The 26,127-nt window shown below is 44.9% G+C and overlaps 1 protein-coding gene across 1 annotated transcript in view; it reads left to right on the top strand.

Annotated features, from left to right (window-relative positions):
- Window positions 1–14,725, top strand: part of ap3b1a (adaptor related protein complex 3 subunit beta 1a) — a 45,388-nt gene extending 30,663 nt beyond the window's left edge. Inside the window, exons 23-27 of the mRNA XM_046374358.1 lie at window positions 3,175–3,403; window positions 5,293–5,377; window positions 5,967–6,064; window positions 7,455–7,593; window positions 13,761–14,725. Coding sequence (XP_046230314.1) covers window positions 3,175–3,403; window positions 5,293–5,377; window positions 5,967–6,064; window positions 7,455–7,593; window positions 13,761–13,914 — 705 coding nt within the window. The 3' untranslated portion in view covers window positions 13,915–14,725. The remainder of the gene's footprint in view (window positions 1–3,174; window positions 3,404–5,292; window positions 5,378–5,966; window positions 6,065–7,454; window positions 7,594–13,760) is intronic.
- Window positions 14,726–26,127: the final 11,402 nt, after the last annotated feature.

The raw sequence follows: 26,127 nt of genomic DNA, 5'->3' as shown, positions 1-26,127 counted from the left end.
CCATCACAGGAGCTTCCTTTAAGTTGATGCATAATAGAGCCTCTCAATCAACTTCCTCCCTCATTGTCACCTCCCTCCTTCCTGTCCAGGCTGCAGAATGGGAGCCAAAGGAAAAAAAAAAAAAATAACAGAAAGGGAGACTGACGGAGGAGTCAAGGTTACGTCCCTCTTCTTCTCTTATTTACACTTGAGGTGTTACGGGCTTGTGCGGTGCATCAGCACAACAATGGATGGAGTGAAGGGGCTTGTGTGGGCACTCGTGTCAGGCTTTAACTGTCCACTGTGTCAAATTGGTGATAATAAGCGGTTTGAAGCCGTGTCCTGTCTCTGCCGCCCGCTCAGGGCGAGGCGACAGACAGGACCTTGAAGCAAGATGTGTCTGTCAGGGAGGTAAATCTCCGCTGTGATGGGGTGGCAAACATTATGGCCAGCTTTATCGACACCGACTGCTCTGACACATGCAAAAGTGGCCCAATAAATTTGCAGGCTGGTGGTGGCGTGACGGACGCTTGTGAGGGCGCAGCGGCGTTACGGCACAGCGGCAAATGTTTGTTTGACCTCCTTTACAAGAGATGCTGCCGCTCTGTCAAGGGGACCGGAGGATGGTGGTGTGATCGGACAGTTTTGAGAGACTTGTATTGTTTTTATTTCCTCTCCTTGTTATTATCTTGTGCCCCAAAATGACCATAAACGGAGTAATTGGTATATGTGTATTTGCAGGGCGTATGCAAATCAAATGCAGATTTTAAACAATAAAATGGTATGTGTGACCAAGAAGTTTGGCTTTTTACCCGTAAATTTTCTTTTAGAAATTTGAAGTTTAGTCCGTAAGATTAAAGCATCAACAATCTGCTGCAAAAATTGACTCATAGGGCTGCACAGCAATAGGTTAAAATTAAATGGTTATTCCACATAAAGGTCTTTTTATTTGTAATGGATAGTGCTGTTTGGTCTTCTGTGTCTCTGGAGGGAAATTCACAAATTCAACTGCCTTACAAGGACCTTTGAGTAACATGAATGAGGGCATTTAACCAGCAGGGAAACTCTCATGATAGACGCCACTGAGTTGCATTGTGGGAAATGTAGGGATTTGTTGACAGAAAAGAAAAAATTACCAGTTTAAAAATGTCCAAAATGAGGCGTGTTTCCTGTTTTGATGTTTACGTCAGTAAATAAGTCAACAAGGCTGATGAAGTAGCTTCATCAGTGACTTCATTTGTAGGTGTTTTGCAAAATAAATACTAACAATCATCTGATAATGCTTTTTTTTCTGAATAGATATGGATTATTAGTAATCAGCAAGACCAATAATTAATATTTGGAATTGATATACATATGATGGTGATGGAATGTAACTAAGCACATTTTGCTCAAGTAATGCATATTTTGAGGTACTTGTAGTTGAATATTTCAGTTCAAATTAATTTTAGAGGCAAATACAGACAGAAATAGGATGTTGCCTCAGAGCCAAAGTAGCGCACTTTTAATTTAATTTTATCAGCACTGAGACAACAGAAAACACTGATAATAACCAATAATTGATCTATCACGAGAAGCTACAACTCCAGCTGTACTTGTGGATGTGATATTATAATTTAACTATCAGAGGTCTTCATCCTGCTGCTGCAGTACAGCGACTCGTACAGCGTCGTCTCACCCTCTGAGGTGAACACACCAAAACTCATCTCCTCAAACTCGTCTTCTACGTCAAACCGATTCTTCACCCTCACAATCCGGCCGACAAGTCGAAGGACGTCTCGAACATTTCTCGGCCAAGTCAGAACACGCTGCCACTTCGTCGAGCTTCAGTAAAACAATGTACAGTGACACCACCATCACGGCTGCGTGTCTCCACTGCGTTTCTTCATATCATATTATCAGTCACATTCAATTAGCTTAATTAGTTTGCTTAGTTGTTGAAGTTTGTCACTGACTGGATCTGTTTTTCTACCACTGCTTGTTGTTTGCATATAAAACTGCCTGATATTTCCTACTGTTTTTGGCAGTTATTCTTTGTCACTCTTATGACTTTTTTATGTTAGATTTGTTAGTTGTTTTATCACTTTGAGGTGATAAATATCATTGTTTTCAGTCTCTGAACTCCAGGATGACATGTGTCGCTGCACGAACACATTCAGGTGCTAAGTGTTTTAGAGGGTGTGAAAAGGCTGCATCCTTCCAGATGTTTTGTACGAATTAGTGCCATCACTCAAAACAAACTGACCTCTTTAACATTTGTTGAAGACTGAAGAAACTACTCAAAGCTGTCATACTTTTCTGATATTTTTTATTACTTTGTGTTGATGTAGATGCAGCAATGGCGTGTCTAAAGTTTACGCACGTCATGTGAATATTATCCCGTTTGACAGTGCAGTCGTGTGCAAGGTCGCATTGTGTGGGCCGACCCACCTTTTCTCTCTAATGGGAGCTGACAGTTGCCACCATCAAGTGAAAAAGTGAAAGCCGCCAAGTGTGAACAGTGTTCATCTAAGTAACGAGATGTTAATTTTTAGGAGAAAGAAAAAATCCACTTCTTTTCTTTTCCATAACTCTCAAAAGTAATGCAATTACCTGCCTCTGAAAAGGTAAAAGCCCCTTTTCAAAAGGCCTGCCGATGGAGGGTTTGGCCCATGCAGGCACTCGTGTTTCTATTCATTAGAGGTTGTTTTTATTCAGCCTGGTTTGACCGAGCATCCAGCCCATTTCCATCTAACTGGGCTGATTGAGAACATTTCTTAAATGGGCTCCTCTTTACCCTACAGAGTTAATGAAGGGAGGGTTGGTGGGGCGTCATCAGTCGACTCAGAAGTGCAGCATTCTGCCTGCTGATTGGACGCGGTGAATTGCATGAATATAGGTGATGGAAAGACTGGAGATTCTCGCATTAATCTGTCCTCTTGTGCGGGTCCATTTGCGCTGTAATGTACAAGGCGTCCCTGGATATTGTGCTGATGTGGAGAGCTTTATGCCTCTCGGGATGCAATGTTTTTCTCATCTTCATTCTCAGGCTTTTGTTTCCAGCTGTGCTTAGTTGTTCATACATCAATCGAGCCCATACTGTAGTTTATTAAGTTTTTTCAAAATTGTTTGTTTGCACAAAACTTATAGACAAAATCCATCTCGGTGTCAGTGGTTGTTGAGGTTTATTCATTGTTTTTCCACATGTCCTTCTAGGTCACCACTCCATCTTTCGGCCCCGTGAAAACCTATGAGCTGCTTCACCATATGACAGGAAAAGGTCTGGCAGCCAAGTACCATTTCCCCAGGCAGCCGTGTTTGTACCAGCCCAGTATGGTGGCTGTTCAGGTCACACTGACCAACAGCTCAGACCGCAGCCTGGAGGAGATCCACATAGGAGACCGAAGCCCAACGAGCCTCAACATCCACTGCTTTAACACAGTCGGTGAGTATGAGCGCCACACGTGTTAAAAGAAAAAATTCACATGACAAAGACACTGAGTCGTAAGAATATGCTGTTTGACAAAAGAATAGAAAGTCACCAGCTTTGTCCGAAAGTTTCCTCTTCATAAATCAGAATCAGGTGTCTTCTGATTTTTGTTTCCCAAGAAAGTCTGGCAGATTTGCACACTCATAATTAAAAAAAATGAGCCACATGTGGCCAAATCTCCTCATCTTTTTCTATCAAAATGCTTCTTATTAAACTTTCAGTCAGTCTTCACACAAACTCCAGCCTGGACTCAGATCCACCTCGTCATTCATGATATCTCCAGACTTTCTGCATCCCCGTCTATACCATGATTGTTTTCTCAGACAGATATTAATATGATCATTGTTATCAGAAACCTTTAAGCCAGCTCAGCAAATAGCCCTGTTCCCATTCCCTGAGAACAGCCAATATTGCTTCAGCTAATCCCTGTTCATTAGTATCGATCAGGACAAACAAACTCACGCCATCTCCATTTTTCTTGCCTCACTGTTGTATGATCGCTACACTCGGCATAATACAAGACCGAGTGCGGTCCTCCCTCAAGATTTTCTTCTTCATGCACACACAAACACACAGAGACAGACGTGGTGTGCGGTGGAGCACGTTAAAGCTGTCGATTGCAGTGGATTGATTGGGCATTGAAGGAACTCGAGCAGCCAAACAGTGGGTAATTTGGATCGATTGAGCCTGGCCACTGTGAGCGGGTGGCTGGAGTTGGTTCGGATGAGTTGCAGAGGATGAATACAGACAAAGCTTTATTGTTTGTGTGTGTGTTCACAAAGGGATGCTACACGACAGGTTTTGTACTTAATAAGAAATATTGTGTGTTGCCTGTACTTTACGTTTCCCTGCTGCTCTTCAACACCTGAATGTTTGTGAGACCCATCATGTAAAAAGATGTTCAACGGCACGTCCTTATATCAGCAAACACGTTTCTGGTTAAATAATTATTAACAACTATTTCCTGGCCTGTTCTCTGCCTTTAATGCTTCAAACGTCTGCATAAAAAAATAAAACACCAAGAAGCTTAGCCAAACTGAAAATCTAGTAATCAAATAAATTTTCCCAAGATGGCAGCGCTCAGATCCAGGACACTTTGGCCTACTTTTCACACAGTGGGAGGAAGTGGAGACATGCCTGCCATCTTTATGTAAGTCACTGGCTTGTATCAACGCAGAAGACTATGGAGAAGGTTACAGAACGAAAGACAACATGAAGGTAAACCAGAAAATGACTGTTAGAAGAGCTGTGAAGGCTGGATTGGAAGTGAGTCCATGAGGTTTCCTCTGGAGTCTCTTCTGTCCGTGGAAAGAGTTATACAGCAAAACAGCCCTGCACCACGGAGAGAGAAACACAGGCCGACTGGGGAGGCGTGGAGGATGTTTCTGTCTGTCTGTGTTCTTCACATCCTTAAGCTCCCTCCTCCTCCTCCTCTTGTTCAGCTGTCCAGACTCTCTTCAACATTTTTAACTTAACTCTGTGCAGCTTCTGTCTCCCTCACGTCGCCTCTCTCGATGCTGATGCTCTCTTTGACAAGCCTCTTGTTTTGGAAATATGCTAGTCCTTCATGTGTTTTTTTTTTTTTTCCCCGAGGCGAGAGGTGTGTGGAGCGAGATTGAAGGATAGATTTCTCACACACTGTGGCCTTGCTTTGTGAAGTAGAAAACACAAGTGGTGTGGATGTCTGTCTGTTCCACTCTGCTGCTGGCCCCCTCCTGCTCCTCCTCCTCCTCCTCCTCCTCCTCCTCCTCTTCCTCCCTTTGCTCCATCCTTCTCCAGGCTGCACACTGTGCCCTTGTCACTCACTCTTCCTTTTTTTCTCCTCCCTTCTTTCCTGTTCTCAGAGCGACTGGAGCCAGAGGCCTCGGTGACGGTTTCCATGGGTATTGACTTCAGCGACTCAACACAAGCAGCCAACTTCCAGCTGTGGTAAGACAACCTGACATCCACTCGTATCCAGCCGAGCTTGTTCCTTTCTCACTCAGACCCTCAGCTGTACATCTCTTTCTCTTATTGTGCGTCTCCACGTTCATCATCACTTTTCCCTCAGGTGTCTCTTCCTCTTACGTTCATTTGCATCTTCTCTTATTCTTACCCTCTCCCTCGTTTGTTAATTCTCCTTTTCCTACCCTCTCTGTGCCGGCACTCCCAGGTGAGACATCAGCCACAATTGATCCGGGTTCACTGGGATAACAATTATTTCTCCAGTAATCAGCCCCGGCCCAAATCAACCCGCTGAATGCCATTGGCACCGCTGCTCAGCCGATCAATAACCTTATCAGAAAATCTGTTCAGGATGGGGGAATCAATCTGGCCCAAAATGCCATTCACAGAGTGTGATTTGTGAGGCAGTCAGAAGAGAAACATTTCATAAACACACAAAGCATAAACATGCACAAAAAAAACACTCATCCTCATCCATCAGGTTGAGATCAGTTTGAATTAGGCATCAGAAGATTCCTGTTAAGCTCCTCATGTTTGATATCCTCTTTGTTTACTGTTGTCGTCCTCCCCCCAGCACCAAGGAAGACCAGTTCAGTGTGTCCATCCAGCCTGCTGTGGGAGAGCTTTTAATGCCCAGCACCATGACAGAGCAGGACTTCTGCAAGGAGCAAGGTGAGCCAGTTTGGAGTATGAGAAAACAGAAGCTTAAAGCACAGCGGAGCTTGTTGTCATTCACAATTAATACAAACTTAAATTGTTATTCGACTAATCCAAAGGCTCACGACATGTTATGAAGAGTTGTTTTTACCATATATGTACAAGGACATTGTTGCTTGAAAATATCGAGGCAGAGGTGTTTGTTATTGGTGTAGTATATCGTTGCTTTTTATTTAGTGTTAAATCAAATCGGTGGCAGTGAAAGAACTAATTTGTTTGCTTTTCTGGTTTCTCTGGACGTTTCCAGACTGCTGGGTCTCAAATGAAAGAATTAACTTTTGGATTTCCAAAGTGACCAAAATCTTTTCACAAATTAGCATCTGCTGAAATTATTCTAAGCTAGCCAAAGGTCACCGAGACTTCACAAAACACGTTTTTGACCGGAAAATCATCCGGAAAATTTTGACAAAATTTCACACAAATGTCTAAAGGGACAGAAGGGCAGATTGTGACCTTATCTGAAGCTCATCGGTTGTGATGACGCTGAGTTTCGGGTGATCGTCTCTGTCAGTCCCTGACATGGACAGAAACTGCAACTTGACTGGCAGTGAATCATCTCCTCTGTCGTTTGCAGTATTCATAGATGATATGTATCCTAGCAGCCTCCCTCTAATAAACATTTCCTCGCCTTTTATCATTAAGGCACATTTCTCGCCTCTTATGAAGCACTTAATGGCGTTTCCTCCACAAACATACAAAACAGACACACACACCTGCAGCGTTTCATACTGTAGCGGCTATTGAGAGCTGAGAGCATACTCATATCTAAGCCATCAGCGTGCTCTTAAGTGCCTGCTAAATGCTGCTCCTGCCTTAATTAATCTTCATTCGCAATGTTTTGAGCTCTGCTGAGTGCACGTTGCACTCAGACGGATTGAACGGAGTAGAAAAAGTTGCTTTGCTGGACCCCCCTCTCTCTAGTAAATTGCTGCTTTATGCCCATTGAGTGAAGTTAATTAATTCTTTCAGTCAACAGGTTTTCATTATATTTGCCTTTAAGACCTGTTTTATTTCTGCCTAACTTGTGCATATTTATCTCCATTCTTTCCTTCAAATCCTTACTTGTTACTAAGTGCACATGAACAGTCCCCACTGCTTCCAGCTACAAGTCCTTTTATTTGCATTTAGTTTCCATCAAAATCTGTTTTATCTTATTGTTCAATCCCTGGTGGGCCCAAGTCCCAAAGTATACAACACATTTTCCAGGTGCAACACTTGGCTGTGGTGTTTTGCTTTTCTGCTAAATATTTACTCAGACGTGGAAACTCTACAGTCGAAACATAATTCGGCCTTTCGTTTGTGCCGGTCCGTGTCTAACGCCTGAACTTTTTTTGCATCCTCTCAGGTAAGCTCCTGGGCATGAATGAAACCTCTGCAACCATCACCATGGCAACAGCAAACACCTCCAGCCAGGCCATCAGCAAGCAGGTCCTGTCCGTGGCCAACGTGGGCGTGGTTTCACCCGGCCAGAGCAACTTCCACAGGTGACATGTCCACAGATGGAATGTTCATGGAGGTTACATACACTTACTTGTATTAACACTTGATGCGCAGCCTGTTGTTGTCCACTGTGCTCTTATCACTACTGTGGAAATCTTTGAACGTCTGGTCCTGGACCAGCCAAAGACTACGAGACCTTGAACAGAGCCTTTCACACTGAACGAGAGATGCTAACAGCCTCTCGCCAGCTGTTGGAAACGTGACAAAGAAAGAACAGATGATTTCACATAAAGCAGCCAGTTCACAAGGAGGCTTTCTAACGCAGGATTCACACACGGACACATGCGCACACACAGCTCTGTAACCGTGTGGAAACTGCTGAGTCATCCAGTCACTTTAAACTAATACCAGATCTACTTAAACTGTGTTAAATTTGACCTTTCGTTTTAATTTCCCTAACATTCACATCTTCAAAGCATAATAGCTGAGCTGTTATTGTCCCTCAGACTGCTAAGGTTTGATCAGATTCAGCTCATGTATGTTAAGGTTCGTGCTGTTAGCTGACACGGCAAAAAAGCACTTTTAGCAGACCTGACTTTGCTGGTTGGTCTAAAGGATTACGTTGCAGCCAGTCGAGGGGACCAGCTCCAAAACACAAATTATTAACACAGCTAAACATGTAATTATAGAGCCCAGGTAGAAAAATGCCGAATCTCTCCTTTAAACGGGACTTTTACTGGTAATGGATTAGTTTTAAATTGCCGTATTGGTACTTCTGCTTCAGAAAAAGATCTGAATTCTTCTCCCATCACTACACAAAGGTTTCAGATGTCACATTCATACAAATTCACATCTGGAGTCGGTGTTAGCTGTGTTCCACGTGGAGATCAGTTGAACAGTGTGTTTGTGGGTATCATCGAGTGTCTGTGTGTCCCCGTCATCCTCACACACACACACACACACACACACGCCAGGGGAATGCCCTGAGAAGCCTGGCTGTGTAATTGGTGTACACAGAGTGTGCTAATGAGCTTCCTCCTCTGTCACGCACACCCGAACACCTGATAGATAATTACACGTCCCTCTCTCCCTCTGTTTCCTGCTCTGTCTCTCTTTCACTTCATCGCTGCACCCCCATCTGTCTCTCCCACCACACCGCTGTCTTCTCTTTTCACTTCCTCTTTGTCTTTCACTCCATCCCTGCACCTCGTGCTCTGTCCCCCTCACCCCACCTTCCCTCCTTTGCTCGTCTCCTTTCCGTCCATCTTTTGTTACCTCTCGCCGTGCGGGCGTCTCTCCACGTCTCCTCGTGATCATTTCTGTGTAGATGGGTCGAGGGAAGATGTAGGCGGCGGTGGATACGTAAGGGACAGCGAGGAAGTCGGAGCGAGACGGTAGCACAAGGGCACAGAGAGCTGAAAGAGTGAGTGGAAATCAATGTTAGCTCTGCGTCCAATAAGCTCATGCTTCTTTCAGAATAACCAATAGCTCGGATGACTCCACGCTATCAATCTCCCTCTCTTCCTGCCTCTGTGACGGCTGAAGAGGATACCAGGCCCCCCGTCATAATGAAGACACCCTCTTCCGTATTGTCCGCATGCGTCCTCGTAATGACTGGTTCAACCATGTTGTCCCTTTGTTGGACGTGAGGAAGAAGGAAAAAAAGAGCGAAATTTAGTCCTTGTCTCCTCAGACATGACGGGCAGGTTTGACAGCCTTGTTTGAGAAAAGTTTTCCCAAAGAGGAGGATTGTGTTCAGATTTACACAAGCTCCTCTAAATCTGCCCATTTAATCGACAGCATTCCATCCGTTAACTGATTGAATTATTGTTTTGTTACGATCTGGAACAATTTTGGACTAAATATCGCTCATAATCAGTCCAATCATTAGCTCCAGTTACAGTAACAATCACTCTTTTTATTGCTGACTCACTGCCGAAAGCAGTTTGTTAATTCTCTCGTGCAGGTTATTGTTTGTTTCTTTGTTTTGCTTGTTTTTTTTTCCAGTTGACAAAAGTGATTATTGGTTAATCTGTTGATTATTTTTATGATGTATGACAGAAAAGAGTGAAAAATGTCAAAGATGGTGTCTTCACACGTCAACAACAACAACAACAATCCAAAACAGGTTTCAGTTCATTTCAATTAATTTTTGCAAGTTGATTTTCCATCAGCTGTGATTTTAGTGTGTGTGTGTGTGTTTGAATGGATAACACACACGTGCACAGAGCAGTGTGATCGATCTGATGGGATACACCAACTGAGAGCTGATCATGGAGGTCACCTGGCATTAAATGTGACGTGTGAGGTGACCTCCATCCAGGACTCCTCCCCCTCCTCCTCCTCCTCCTCCTCCTCCTCCTCCTCCTTCCCCCAACAGAAAACCTCCTTTAATCCCGGCGAGATCACACAAAGCGTCGTCCCTCGCAGGGAGTGAGAGTTTGGCTTTTAATATAGAGATAATGGATTTTGATATGACGCCTGATGCATTTAGCTTGTGCTCGGACACTCGCAGCACAGGGTCTGTTTAACGAGACAACAGCCTGCCTTCCCCTCTGCCCCTTGGCCCCTCGGCTCCTCATCTCCTCATCTCCTCTGCACTCCCCTTGTTTATCAGCAGGGTGCAGCACTGCTTTTCCTAAACAGGCATCGAGGCTGAACAGGGGAAGGTGTGTGAGTGTGTGTGTGTGTGAGTGTGGGGGGGGGTGCCGCTGAAACACAGAAATTGATTGCTGGAAAGGAGGATGGCAATAAATCAAGCAGGAAAGCAAATGTAGAAAACGCTGTTCTTGTTTATGTCTAAACAGGCGGAATAGAATAAATGTGCTCTATTTTTCAGTCCGTTTGAAAGCAAATTTGATCGAATTTTGCATGCATTGCCAATCCGTCTGGTTAGAGCCTAATTTTCCAAAAAACAAAAAACAAAAACAAAAAAAAAAACGTTAAACTGCACTTGATTTATAAGCTATGCTTTCTCTTTACTTTACACTCTGATATAATTAAATCATGTTCCTCTAAACAGTGTGAATTTTTCGTTCTTCTGTGACGTTGAGTTCTTGTTCCTATTTCAAATTTAATTGGCTATCATTTATAACCTGACTAATTACACGTCCGGCCTCTCCGTTACAGATTTCTCCAGCCGACACCGTGGCTTATAATCTATGTTCAGATGACAGGAAGAGTGTCGTGCTACTCTTGTACTGAGGCCCACTTGGTTTCCTTGAATGTTAAATTCTTGTCCCTTTTCTTCGGCGTCCGTTTGTCCTCTCCCACCCATCGCCTCCGCCTGCCCTTCGAGAGGTGCAGATTGTCGGTACGAGCGAGCTCTGCGTGGAGGGCTCCTGCCTCTAATTGGGGCTAATAGCTCTGGCCATCTGCCTGCTCTGAGTCTGCTCACATGCGTACGCCTGCGGTCTGGCCTCACTGACCACTCAGCTGAAGGACGCTGCTCCACTTGCCCACCTGGCCAGGAAGTGTGATGGAACAGTAACATCCAGCAGCAGCCGCTACACGTTTGGTCTCAGCTTATCTGATGGTGGTGCAGACGTCACGCGCTTTGGAACCTGACTGGCGTCAAAGCTGGTCGAATGTTCATGCAGACGCGGGGCGCTCGTGTACTCGCTGTGGGTTAAGTCTTGGCTGCGGAGTCGTCGGCGGCCTGTGTCTTCCCTGCGTGAGGGTGAATGTAAAGGTGAAGCCCACTCTGTGTTTGCAGCGGCAGGGTGGAGGGGAGGCAGATGGCACACACAGGCTCTCTGCACTGAGGAGAATCACAGATAATTGGAGAGTGATGCTTAGCTGCAGCCCTGCCGATCGATGCCAATCCGCCTGCTCTAAGTCCAGGGGTTATGCTTTGCTTTTCTTTCCATACACTGCAATTAATCCAGTGTTTAGCCCGGTGTGTGAAGAGCACAGGAGAATACCAATGACCCTTTTAAAGCCCGCTGCTCTTTAATCTTTCCCTTCTAGTACCTCAAAATGCACTCATCGAGACAGGTCTAGATGTTATGAGGATCCGGTCTCTGGACCTCAACGTGCACATGACCGCAAATTCAAAGCAAACAAGCTTGGAAATCAAACGCAATCAAAACACACTCTCGTTTCTTTCACTGGCTCTTATTACCACACGTGAACAAAGGCCCACAGCAGCGTCTCCTGAGACGAAATGAAAGCAGCCTCGGGCTGGTGTTAACTGGCTGAGTAAATGATAGATTTATATCCTAAATCCATTAGCAAAGCCACAGGGACCACATAGACACCTGAAGCTGCTGATACTGGGGGGGCAGGAGACGGATGAGCATGTATGTTTACATGTTTTCATGGCTGCGTGTTCAACAGAATCTGAGAAAATTGGTCAAGAAAAACACTTTTTTTTTTCTTTTTTTAAGTTGGAACCTCCTGAATATCCTCAATTAGTCATTTGGATTGATGTGCAACCCCTGAATTATTTAAAGAAGTGAGAGCAGAGCAAAGAGGTTGGTATTTGTGAGATGGCTTGTGTTTCCTGCTGAAGTGGCTAATATTTTAATTAAGCCTGAGGAGGACTCTCTGTCTCCTCCCTGAGAGCTCGCTGATAAACTCCCTCTCCTCTGTTGATGGTAATTTAGCAGCTCCCCAGAGACGCACCCAGACACACTGGGTTTGCAAGCCGTCGCCGTGTCGTTGTGTATGCATGTCCCCCGTCCCTCCTCCTCCTCCTGTCCACGTCTTTAACGTGTGCGTGCTAATTGGTGGACGTGCTGGCCGCTCCTGCCTCGCAGCACCGCGTTGCGGGGCTCCATGTGACAGCGCCTGTCCAGAGGCCGTCCTGCGGGGGCCCTTCACAGGCTTTAGTCAGGCCTAAGTGGGGCTCTTTGTGGGCTGTTTGTCAGGCCTAAGCAGGCTGCCGCAGGGGGTCTTTGTTGCAGGGATGTAGTGCTAAATGGAGGCAGATGGCTGGGAGTTTGCCACGTGAGGTTCAGAGATGCAGAGGTCCAAAGGGGAGCAGGAGAGGGGGCTCAGCTCGCCTCTGTCACCCCTCAAAGAGGGTCACGCTGGGTCATAGCCCCTGTCTGCCTCTTGTTAGCGCTCTCAATGGGGACCATGTGTGCCCAGATTTGTCCCCAGTCTGCAGGGACGGTATCCAAGGAAACAGTGGACTGAGAATTCTCCTGGTGGCCCAGAGGGAGCGGGTGGGATGAGGAGGGGGCCCCTCATACCAGTCCAGAGGCCCCAACACACACTTATAGACACCCAGAGTCCATAAAAACAGGCTAAATTGTGTTTGACTGGCAGAGAGGGCGTGTCTCACCCCTAATGGCTCTTCAGTCAGCTGGGATAATAGACTGTCTGTTGATCCGCTCTCTATATTTCCTCTCACATCTTTTTCCTTCTTTGTCTCACTCACTAATTTAGAGTAATTACAAGGTGTGAGGATTTATGGGAGAAATGTGAGTTAAGTGTCTGGACTGGTGATTTGGGGACACATTGATTTCTTTATCTGTTTGCTGGATTGTGTCTGTTCACTGACGTTGACTGTTGGCTTCACATCCTGATGTTTTATTGAAAAGGTGAAATTTTGCTAAGCTGACAAAATCGTTTATGCGTGATTGGAAAAGTCGAGCTGAGGGGCTGCAATAACTTTCAGTCATTTCAGCCAACATTTCATATACTGAAATTCAAGAGTACAAATATTATACCAGAAAGAGTAACACTGGGTTGGTGTGGTTTACAAACGATTAGATCTGCTGTTTTATTCCTGCTAAACAAATGTGAAATATTTGTCTCCGTTTTTATTTTCAAAATAACAAGAAATGCTAACAGGCTCCATCATCCCACCCTGTGATGAGCAATTATTAAAAACACATTTCACATTTTCTTTCTTCAACCAGGTAGATTTTTTAAAATATTTTTTTGAATTTGTTTGACAGGTGGATGGAAGCTCTTTAGAGACAAGAGAAGACTGTTTTGTTTTTATTTATTTTATTATTTTAAATCTGCCTCCACCCTAAAATATTGGAAGTGAATTACATTTTGTGAAAGAAAGTTTACACAAAAGAACTGAACCTCAACATCTCCTGTCACTCTGGACAGACCAGCAGTTTTTATAGGCACTATTTCTTTTGCTGGAAAGCAGTTCCAACAGAGCACATTTTGGTGAACTCTCCCTTTAACGCCACCTGTTGTTGTGAAGTTCTCCAACTCACCTGAAGTTCTCCGACTCACCTTGCAGGTTCGCCGGCCGGACAGTCAGCAGCGGAGCCCTGGTCCTGGTGTCGCTGGAGCAGAAGGAGTCCTGCACCGCCCTGCTCACCATCAACACAGAGAAGAGCGTCGTGGCGTCCATGTTGCTCCGAGACCTCAAACAAGCCCTCGCCCAGGCATAGAGTCCCCCGCTCCCCCATCCTCCCTCCTTCCTCCTCCCTTTAGTAAAGGTAAAGGGGAACAGCACTTAATTAAAGAGTACACACATTTTATTTCTGTAGCTTAGGACAGTTCAGGCAGTTCAGTGCTCACAGAAAACAAACCGGAAAGCAAAGGAAGAGCGAAGCACAGGATCGTCCTGAGCTGCAGGAATAACCTCGTGACGGTCTTGAATAAAGTGATGGTCTCCTTTTAAACTCGCAGAAGGCATCGTAGAAGCGGTAATTTATTTTCAAATTTCACCCTGGGGTCCTCGTTTATCGGTCGCATCTGAACGCGACACTACTCCTTCACAAACCGACGGGTCACTTACCTCACGGCTGCGTGATGTGCAAACAGCCGCACAGACTTTGTGGGAGAAGTCGCTGCAGGCCAATTTGGTGTTTCTACAAGCTGAGATTCTCCACTGAAGCGCTGATGTCCGACTGTCTGTGTCCGAGCCAAGCGACCTCGTGTTTGCATTCATGGACTTTGTTGTTTGGCGCCAAGAAAAAGAGAAAAAAAAGGAGGATTTGCCGGCACCATTTAGACCCACTGTTGTTCCATTATTAACACTTGGAAGCTGATGCGACACCAAACCGGCCTCGGGTCTCTCACATTCCAGCCTTTTCCCCTGTTCCCAAATCAAATTCATTAAAGTGCCTTCCACATGAAAATGGTATTTAGAAAACCAAACGTTTACGCTAGACTTAAATCAGCGAGGTCTTTTTATCTGTTTCGCTTTTGCTGAACAATAAAAAAAAAAAAAGTGAATTTATTAAAACAATAAACTTCCTTTGGTTCTTTGTCATGCTTTAAAGTAGGCTTCTCGGTTCGGCTCGGGTGTCGACTGTGCTGTGATTTATGGTCACGTAGCTGAAACACAAAATCATTACTGATGAATGCTGCTAATTGGCAGGCTGAGCCACACACCCTGTACTCATGACACGATGATTTTGATGAATCTGTCACTCGCCCTGCTCACACGCGTTTCCATCCGCCATCGACTGCCTTCCTATAAACCAGGAGCAGGCGAGCAGTGGAACGTTTACATCAAAACCTTCTGATACTGTAGACATCAGTGTAAATGCAAGGCTTCCACTTCACTTAATGAAACACAAACCCAAATTTGACTTTTAATTCCGTGATTTCAGCGTGATAAACCAGGAAAAAATGAGTCGGGCCAAATGAGCGCTAACAGAAGCTGCCGCAGCTGCGCTTTCTGCCTCGTGTCTTACGTTTGAGTCATACATCTGACCATCAACAGAAGCTTGTTTAACAGGACTCAAAGCTGTTCTGAAGGGATTTCCAGAACCCAATCAGAATGCAGAAATATATTCTGTCTGCTGCATGAAACAAAGTCTCTTTTCACTGTGTGGAAATTACATACGACTTTGTGTACTTTGAACAATGTACTACAGAGGATTACAAAAAGAAGTATTGCTCAGTTTACTTTAAATATTAACACCATTTAGAAGTAAAAATCTTTTTCATCTCATCAGAAGAGTCTGGATGCAGAACAGCAGGAAATTTTTCAGTGTAATGCAGCATATGTGAGGCACACAGTGGGACTAAAGCTGCACTTCCTGCAGGAACAACCATAACCTGCATTAACGTGATAAGAGTTAGTGAAAGAACCGGTAATGAGAGCACAACAAAGCGATAGCACAGGATTGGTTCTTAGCTGTAAACCGTGAAGTGTAATGTTAATATCCTGTGATGCACGAGGACGCTGATGGATGAAAGGGCCTCAGCTCGACTGTTGAGTAAAGCTGCTTTTAGCAAAGCAAAGCCCAGCCGCCGCCGCCTCAAGACAGCTCTGCTGTGTTGACTGAAGTTGTGCGGACGTACGTGATGTGTTTTAGCCCTGAGCAGGCCGCCGCTGGCGGCGTGTGCTTTGCGTCTGGCTGTCTTTTCCGGATCATAAATAGCGTCTCTCTGAGGGCTGTGGTGAACACCTGTTAGCTCATCTGTCACAGGAGCTCCACTCGCATCCATCACCTCTCCCTCTGTACTCATTCCCTCAGCCAGCTGTTCCCATTACACACACACGGGCTGCGTCAGGCCTGCCAGACACACACACACATCATACATATCATACAAATGCACAGCCTCATAGAAGGTTTTCAGACACATTTCACAAAAACGAACAAGAAAATGTAACACGTGCCCTCATTGCTTCACCATTTTGAGGCATTAATATTCGTGCTTCTGTCAAAGGGATGAGCTGACTGGGTCATGCAGGTCGTGCAGAAACTAAAGCTGTCACATTAGAATGAGCCAATAAGAAAGAAGTTATAAGTTTGAGTTATAAATCCTTCCTTTGTTGTTTGATTTTAAACAAGAGTCTGCAGTCCTGCTGGCAGCTCTGTGGGACTTTGAGCTAAATGCTAACAGGCTCACAGTGACACAGTAACTTAGAGCCTGATTGTAGCCTGCATATTCTGTGTTTTCACTAACCTTAATATCCTGTAGCGGTTTCCCACTTGAGCATCAATTTCCCAAGTTTAAAATCAGACGATTATTTAAGATTGAGCCTCTGGATTCAAGATTATAGAAAATTTTCAAGTGGACTCCACCAGTTTATGTTGTGCCCATAGAAATATATCAACATCCTGTGTAAAATTAAAGCAGAAATATTAGACGTGTCCCTGTCAATCTGTCCACCATCAGGAGCCCTGTAACAAACCAGAGGACGACGGTGAAGCTGTCGACAGCCCAGCACCCACATTACTCCCACGCTCAATCTGAGAACACTTTTCAATGTCCCACATTCTCATGATTTTAATTAAATGTAAGCATAAACAGAGGAAAAGAGCAGCTAGTAGTGGACATGTTTGAATAAACAACCTCCTCGATTCTTTCACTTCTCTTATTATTTCCAGTTGCAGAAACAGTTCATTTAACGACTTAGAGACTAATAAACCTATAATATATTGCATTTGAACACACAGTAGCTGTCAATCACCGTAATGTAAATGTTAATAATGGAAGCTCCTTTCCATCCTCTTTTTACCGCTGCGATCTCCTCGGCAGAGCAACGACATCGAAAAGACTGAATTATTCTGTGGTTGCGTCTCCACTTCCTCCCACTGCACAGAAGTGAAGCCAAAATATCTTGTTCTGGTGATGTCATCTGGAGCCAGATTCTGTGCAGTAGTGATCGGGAGGTGGAGCCACGGTGTTGATTTCCCTCCCCTTAAACACATCTGAGCCAATCAGGAGCAGCTCTCAGCTGTCAATCATGATGTTTCACCCTCATTTTATAGTATGAAGTAACTAAATAAAAAACCAAACTTGTCAGAAAATGAACACTTGCATAAACATCAGCGTGATAGGAAGAACCTTAAAATGACAGAAACCATCTTTGGAGTCCATAATTCATATGCGAATTATGACAAGTTCACATGAGTGTCTAACAGGATAAAACGATGAAGTGACAACATTTTCTATCCCAAAGGTCAAAGGTCAGCTTCACTGTGACATGGTGATGTTTCCTGTCCATTATTCCGCAGCAGAACTCAGGAACTGAGGGGCAGATTGGAACCGGCTCTCACATGGGGTCACGTACTGAACTGGTGACCACAATCTCAGGCGTCCACCTTCAAGCTGATTGTACTTATTTTCTGTGCTGCCGGGTTTAACCTGAAGCCTCCACGTTGTAGAATCTGCAGCTTCTCTGCATCAGCATCCATGTTGGAAGCTTTGCAGTCCACCACCAGCTCATCAGTTTGGGATTCTGAGCCTCAGGTGGTTGTCGTTGCACCATGCGACAGAGTTCTCTGTCAGCCGCCGCAGGTGTTATCAGGGCAGACGTGGATGGAAACTGCAACCTGACTGTTTCTTTTTTTATGTTATGTCTTTTGGGACTTCAGGGGCTGCGTGATAGTTTAGGGACAGAGTGAAAATAGACTCACATTTTAGGGAAGAGTTTTTCATCCTCCTGCTTAGAGATGCACCGGATTGTGTGTGTGAGATCCGTCTCCAGGTGTTGTCACCTGCTATAATGGTCTCTGGGGAGGGAATGAGAGACCAGGGGGCTGCCTCCCTCCCCCCTCAGCATTTCTGAGCAGTGACAGCTTGATTTGTCTCCCTCTCTGGGCTGCAGCACAGTGACGTGACGGGCCTGTTCAGCCAGTCTTATACCTCGCTGTGTGTTTGAGGGTGGATGGAGGGGATGGTTAAAGCAGAGGATCCCAGCCGAGGAAACGCCTGTCTGACCTTACTCACTGAGAGCAGCTTCTCATTAACCGTCGTGTCTCTGATCAGCCCCTCGTCGGTCTGACAGGAAGCCACAGGCAGAGACAGTAATGTCAGTCCACGCCGTTCTCCTCTTTTATTAGTGAGTTTTAGTTCCTGTCATAACACGGAGATTAGATTTTCTCCTGATGAAACGGCTGACCGCATCAGCTGTTTGCATCGACTGTTTACAGTCGCACAACCAGACAAAGAAACGAGCTCTGAGCGGCTCTGCGTGATGGAGAAACCGAGGGGGGGCGTCTTCGTCCCGTGATCTCGTACTAACCAACCAGATCGACGTGAGGTGAGACGAGCCTGCGAGCAGCAGAGTTGATAAACAGAGAAAACTAAAAACATTTATAAGTATAGTGTGTAATAAAACATGATAAAGAACCATCAACAGACGCCAAGAGATTTTTTTATCCTGGCTGATTTGATTAAGTGTTTTCTTCACTATGAAACATTAAAGGGTCAGTTCACCTAAAGTACACACCAAACCAACACATATTTTCTCACTTGAGTCCTGTGTCAGTCAACCCAGAAATCAAGAAACTGCCCAGATCTTTGTTCATGAAGACTGTTGTTGTTGTTATCATTTCTGACATTATTATAATTTACATTCAACTTCACTGTCTTTGCACGGAGTACTGAGGTGACAAAAAGTAGTTTAGCATCAAACCAGAAAGCAGTGAAGTGCAGCGGAGAAGGTGTAAATCAATACGTAAGCTTCCTTCTGTGTTGTGATAAGGAAAGAAAATAGTTCCTACATGAAACTGCTCACTATGAGGTCCGTGAATTAAGTAACCAGGTCATGACCTCTGGATAGAGGCATCCCAACAGCCAGTATCTGAAACTATCTAGAAAGCACTGTGAGTGAGAGGAAAAATATGTTTTTGATTTTGGGGTGGACTGTACCTTTAAGACTAAGTTCAAATCTAAATCCAATAAAGTTAGACCCCAGGAGATGAGTAGAAGAATAAGTATTTTTGTAATTTTGGGTGAACTGGCTCTTTAAAACACATACGCCTCTTGCACGCAGGCTGATTTCCCTCCAACACTTCTCATTAAAGGCGCAGTAAATAGATTATAGATTGTGTAGCTGATCACTTCACAAGCCGCTGACACAGTTAATCCTCCGGCAACACAAAATTATGTTCTCTTAACGAGATGAGCACACTTTAGATTAAGAAATAAAGGAAGAAAGAAATAACCCAAGACGCAGACGTGTGAGGAAAAGGTGCGACGTCCACACAGATACTCCAGCAGACTCGTGGGAACAGTAATTGTGGTGATTATGCTTAAATTGATGCTTCACAGCTATTCCTGTGTCTCCTGTATATTATAATTAGGTTTTTTTTATTTTATTTTACCTTCAGCTGAAGTTTCTTTTAAATGCTTCTTTGGAGCATGGAGACTAATGACTACATGTTTCCCCTCTGAAATGTTCAATCAGCCGCTCATTAGACACACACACTCACACACACATTTGACTCTGCTGATTTGATTTTTCACTTTCCTTTTTGGTGTCCCACATTTATCAACCCGCAGTCCGGAGGAGCCGAGGACGGAGAGCTTCCTGTCAGCTGACTGAACGCACCTGCATTTCGTGCTCTGACTTATAAAGCAACAGAGCGCTCGATAAGTGTTTTAAACATGAATTAGCCTTTTATAGCTCCAAACATTCCAGCCACGGTGTTGTTTAATGTGAATTTCTGGAAACAGAAATGCTGACAGCACGCTGCAGCCTCCAGGCTTTATGTGCTGATCCACTTCACGGCGTCACTCAGACAGCAAAGGGAAAACTAATCACTGCAGATTCTCTGAAAGGCCGTGCTTTCATTACATTGTTTGCCATCCATTTTTGTGTCCTTTTAAAAAGAGACACAGTTCGCAGAGGGCCGTCTCGCAGGTGCATTTAACAATTGACTCATGCTTATGTTTGTCCCGTGGTGAAAGCACACACAAAAGACAAACAGGGAGAAAGAGCATTTACGCTCAAACCTCCCACCAGCCTTTAATTAGCTTTTGATTGCACTTTAAAAAACACTCAAGTGCATTAAAAAGTGATCGCGCAGTCAAAATGGCTTCATTAGTAGTGACTAAAAAGCTTGTGCATGCACACAGAGGTAAACACACCGTGCACCCGGGCTGCACACACTCTTCCGCAGCCACACTGTTGTGATTTATTTGTGACCCACATGCAGAAGCTGTTGACAGGTTAAAATGAGTTAATATAAGTTAATAAGTTAAAAGGGGTGAGGAGAAGGTGAGTGCTGTTAAAGTGCTCCGCTGTCCTATTCGCCACCAATTTGCCCCCATAAAGCCTTGCACTAAAACGCACTCCGTCTGACATAGTGGCATATTAGTGGTGCAAAAGACACATAAACCGCAGTGATTCACGCACACAAAAGCCGCTCGCCAAAGTCTCTAGACGCTCCTAATGAAGACCTGTGAGCGACGGCGAGCGCACAATAAAGTGCCAGGCCTTCTCCGCCTGCATCTGCATCAGCCTGCGTCCTCTCAATGAGCATAAAAGCCGGAGTGCAGTCTGGAAATCAGAGAAGTGCCTCCATGTGTTTGTGTCTTTTCAATGAACGCATTGTTCCTTCAAGGAATTTGGAGAAATCTGCCTTTCGTTTGTTCAGGATCTGTCGTGTGTGCTGTCGCTCATCACGTTCCTGCAGCCGTTAGCAACGCTCAAACTCTTCCGGTCGCCGAAACATTTGATGAGTTTACCTTCTCGGTTTGTCTCACGGGAAAGTAAACTGGACTTTTGGCCTGTTGGTTGGACAAAATGAGACATTTGAGCTTCACAAAGTTTTGATTAAAAATCATCTCATGAGGTTGGAACGTCTGCCTTTTGACTTCAGGTTGAACGTTTCTCTCCACACTTTTGCTGATGGAAGCTCGATGAATCGGTTAGTTGATTGAGAGAAAATTGGAAGGCAGACATTTTGATAGTCGGTCAATCGCTTCAGTTATTCTTCAAACAACAACTTGAGCTTCCAGCTTCTCAAATGTGACGTGTAGCTGCTGTTCTTTATCTTCTGTGACAGTCAGCTGAAAATCTGTGGCCTGGTGGACAGACACAAGGAGACATTTTGGAGACGTCATGTTGGGCTGCAGGTGGTCGGAAAGCCTGCAGTTTGCAAGCACAAATTCTTAAACAAACTCGAAGCGATTAAGTAATTAACAGGAAATGATTCGGGAAATATTTTCTACTTTTCTGATGTCACAGTAAGCTGAATGTTTCTGTTGGTCAGACAGATTGAGACCTTTGAAAATATCACATCAACAAATGCTGCATTCTGAGATTGGGATAATAATATATGTATTATATGTGTATTATGAGATTTATCAAGTGTTTATGAAGTCACCAACAGGTTAATCGACAGTGAAAATAATATTTTTGTTGTGAGATATGAAGGATTGACTGACCTTGCTGTCAGGTCACCTGCTGTGTTTTTCAGGTTTGAGAAGAAACGCTGTGTAAACGCTGAAGAAACGTCTCTTTTAGTGAACCTAAGATGATCCGTTTGGCATCTGGCTGCAGCGATTAATCAGTTAGTTGATCGGCTGATGGAAAGACAGTTAGCTTCCAACCATTTTGATCAATAGTTTGCTTTGAAGACGTCGCTTTGGGCCCTGGCAGCCTGATGTTTTACAGTTGTTTGTTGTTTTGTAGACTAAATGATCAGTTGATTACTTACACACAATCGCGGGACTATGATGATGACGTAACGATGGTGAGCTGCAGGCCTCGACTCAGCTCGGTCAGGATTCGAGCTGATGTCGGAGACGAAACGACAGACTCAACAGCAAATCTGCAGCTTCCACCTCAACATCTCACTGACCGTAAAGAGACCAGACGAGCAGCGGATCAATCGATCAATCGATCAATCGCTTCATCAGCTTTCCTTCTGATAATCCATTAATGGTTTAGCTCTTTACTTAGAAAAACAAAACATGTTTTTCTGTTTATGTTGAATACCTTCAGTGGTTTACTTAAGTAAAAGTCCCGCACAACAACTTCAACACAACGAGGAAATTAGTTCAACCGTTAATTGTAAATAACTTCGTCCTGATTGGGACGGTTTGTTGGGCAGACTTCAGATCCCGTGTCGTCAGTATTTTCCCCTGACGTGTCACAAGTGGATCATCTCGAGCTCCGCTCCGCTCCGCGGCGCAGCGCCGTGACGCACCTCATCTGAATGCTAATTTGCTGTTTAAAAATCCTCCCCTGCGCGCGGCGGTGGATGAATTTGGTAGAAATCACAGATGTAGAGAGCATCAAACCTGGCCTCTCCTCCTCCCGCTGCTCTGAAGGCTGCTTCATTAACCCCCAGGCCGGCCCGCCTGGCGGTGCGGGGCGGGGCGGGTTGGTGGGCAGGTTTCCTGGCAGCGCGTGGACCCCGCTCTCAGGTTTTAAATGCGCATCTCATTTCCACGGTGCTGAACACGCACACGCAGTCCTCCCCTCTTTAGCGGAGACAGAGAAAAGAAACAGAGAGAAATTCAGTGTTGCAACCTTAATTCTGCTCGCAGATCCACCATCTAATCCCCCTGAGGGGGGCGGGCCCGGACCCGGCCCCTGGCTCGACCCGAGTCACTTTTGGGGAGTTAAATGCTTTGCAAAGATCCTTTTGTTTGCACCACGCACACAGCGGCGACCCTTTGAGGCAACTTAAATAGAAAGTGACTGTCCTTTAATTGGAGTGTCCTGTGAGCAGTTGTCATATGGAAATATTTGAATAGAGATCGTGTGCAGCACTTCACCCAAATCCACTGGCGGTTTGGAGGGCTTGAGGGCAGCCGTGAGACCGGGGGATTAGATAAATGGACTCAATCAGCCTATTAACACTTTAGCCGGCTTCAGGAACATGCTGGTTAACATTTGAAAGGATTTTGAAGGCCTGGCCCACTTGTGCGGCCACCTTTGTCACCTTTGTTAAGAACAGATGTGTCATAATGCCGAGGGATTAGGCGAGAGGAGGCTGTAATCTTGTTAGGTTAACATGTGATCTGGGCGTGATCGCGTGGATGTGAAGTTCGCGCGGGGCTGAATGTTTGCATGAGTGTCGATGGTTCCATTTAGTTTGATTCCTCATTGAAGATGATTTGGTATCAGCCCGCCGGGCCTGACAAGGTTACACGCTGCATTTGTTGGACTTTGGCATCTCTAATCATGGCGTTTCCAATTGTGTGATTTATGTTCACCGTCCAAATGCGGGCTATGATTACGGGCCCGGTGGCGAGTGCAGCCTGGATGTGTGTGGCGGGCGGACGCGGGGGAGTAAATGGGCGTTTTATTTATCACCGGTGCCACAGCCCCCCGGAGCGGAAGAGCGCCCTCCCAAATTGAAATATAGAGGAGTTTACTCTCCTGATTAGGGCCCTCTCCGCCGCGCGCGGCCCAAGGCTATCATCAACCTGAGAACAGCAGCAGCTCTGACACATAATTGAGTCTGGATTAATGTGACAGCGCAGCTTCCCTCCAAACCAGCCAGTTTGCCTTCTTTTAAGACCGAGGAAATCTGCTGCTGCTGAATTTATGGGATTTGAGAGGAAATTTCAGCAGCAGCAGATTATTAGTTTAATTTAAATGGATACATCAGGGATTAACAGGCTTTTAAATCGGCAGCATCACATGTTTGAGGGGGCAGATCCAGAGGAATAGATTAATATAGATTTCTGAAAATAATTGATTTTCTTTCATTGGTGCAAGTGGAGGTCAACTGTAATCTGTGAGTTTCCAGACGATGCGTGTGTCCATGTCAGTCTGAGGGGGTTTTCAAGGACCTTTTCTCTTAAAATGGACAACGTGTCTTCTGTTCTAACCACTGCTGGCTGTTATTTGTCTCTGCAGGGACAAACAGGAGAAGAAACACCAAGTGTCTTAATCCCAATAATAATTAAAGGTTAAAAAATGCATAGAAAGTGTAATAAAAACATTAAGAAATAAATGTAAATATCCCAAAATATCACTTAGGAAGGACTTGATGTGATCATTACTTCATAATCGTTAGTAACCATCACAATGAGCACCGAGAATCCACTTGGCTAAGATGTGTTTATGTTCAGGTTTTCCCTCTGAAGACAAAACATAAAGAAAGACTGACTGAGAGAAACAGAAGGAGGATTTTCAGCGAGAGTAAACCTGCCACACCTGACCATCAGTCCGACCAGGTGAGGGGCAGCCGCTCCGAATCCAGCATCCAATCCCAGCTAATCCCGTGGCTCCAAAGGTTTCTGGCCCTGCACAGCGTGCAGCAGTCGAAACATCAGGATTATAACTTCACAGCTTGTTTAAGTACAAGTTAGAGGAAGAGCTCAGATCTCAGATTCCAGTAAAAGTAGCAGCGCCACAGCGTAGAAATACTGTGTTCAAGTAAAAGCACTGCTTTCAAGAAGTACAAAACTAACTTGTTATTCAGAATAGCTGTTTGTAGACTGAAGTACAGCCGCGTTGCGTTGGATTATCACGTTCATGTTGAGGCTGATGCTAACTGCTTTATATGCTGCTGAGTTGTGAAGGATCAGCGACGTCTCATCAGTATTGATCATATTTCACCACAATTTATTTGTTTATTATGTTTTGTATTATTCATCACAATCTGCAAAGTAACCAGTAATCTACTAGATAAATTACTCAAGTGAAGTACAGTCCTGGAGTAAAAGTATGACAGCACCTGGCTGTGAATGAAGCATTTAACCAAAGTGGGTTACACTTCACGTGATCGGCTTCTCAGACCAAACGTGGTCTGCTGTCCGGTTTAATCACCATCACATCCTCTCCGACGTTTTCCTTCAGTCTGTTGATTTTTTTTCTAATTAATCAGCCATCAAATATCAAATATAAACATCCTCACGTTTTAGAAGCTCGACTGAGCAAATGATTTTGCTTGACCAATGACTCGATTACCGGGCGGTTAGCTTTCACCTCATCGTCTTCAGCAGTGACCCCGTGGAGTTCGTACGAGGCCCGTTTTTAGGCGACACCCAGAGGAAAGACGCAAAACAGAAGTAGCTAAAAATCAAAAAGAATGACATCAGAGAGTCAGTGTTGATATGATCTGCTGATTCCACTTTTTATTGTCAACAAATTCCATAAAAAGACCAAAACTTTGATTCAGTGTTAAGCTGTTCCCTGTAGTTTTAGCAATTTGTTGGGGGACTATTTTCAGAGGCGGATTAATCCACATTTAGTGCTCTAGTGAGTATTTGTGCTCAGAGTCGAAATCTGAAACCAAAGTCTGAACAAACTAAGAAAATACACGAATCTCAAATTACTGTTTAGCTTCAGATGCTAGTTAGATGATAGAAATCTGTCAGCTGACGGATTCTGATTTAGAGGAACCAAAGCTGGCGATGTTCCATGTCAGCAGGTCCCATTAAAATCCTGTAGCTTCCCGACTTCCTGCTCTGTTGCTCTCCAACCCTGAAGCTGATCCCACTCAACATGTCAGCGTTCACAAGCAGCTTTTATTCTTTAAAAGAAACCATAAAAACAGCCGGGGTCTGTAGCTTTTAGCCATCCTGTTTGTCGGGGGACTATTTCCAGCGGTGGATGAACCCACAGCTTTTTTTTCTTTTTCATGTGGTTTGTGACAACCACAGTCACCATCACCAGACACGTTGGAGTCGTTTCTCACTTTTCTCTCAGCACCAAAGGCTCATGACCCTCTCACCTCCACACTCCTCCCGGGAGGTGCACGAGGCCCTTAACCTGAACCAGTAACGTGTGTGTGTGTGTGTGTGTGTGTGTGTGTGAGAGAGAGAGAGAGAGAGAGAGAGAGAGGGAGGCACCGGCCGGCCCTGAAGGCGCTCACCTGAGCGTTACCTCACCGAGTCTGCACAGATCCGCGGTGGGCTGTGACCTTTCCCATAATTCATCACGCGGCGCGGTGACAGAGGGGCCCTTCACACGCCGATAATTTGATTACTATAACATCTGTAAC

This window comes from Scatophagus argus, chromosome 20, assembly GCF_020382885.2.
Source record: "Scatophagus argus isolate fScaArg1 chromosome 20, fScaArg1.pri, whole genome shotgun sequence".
Taxonomy (NCBI): domain Eukaryota; kingdom Metazoa; phylum Chordata; class Actinopteri; family Scatophagidae; genus Scatophagus; species Scatophagus argus.
Note: the sequence above shows the minus strand (reverse complement) of the source record. Positions and strands in the feature narration are given on the sequence as shown.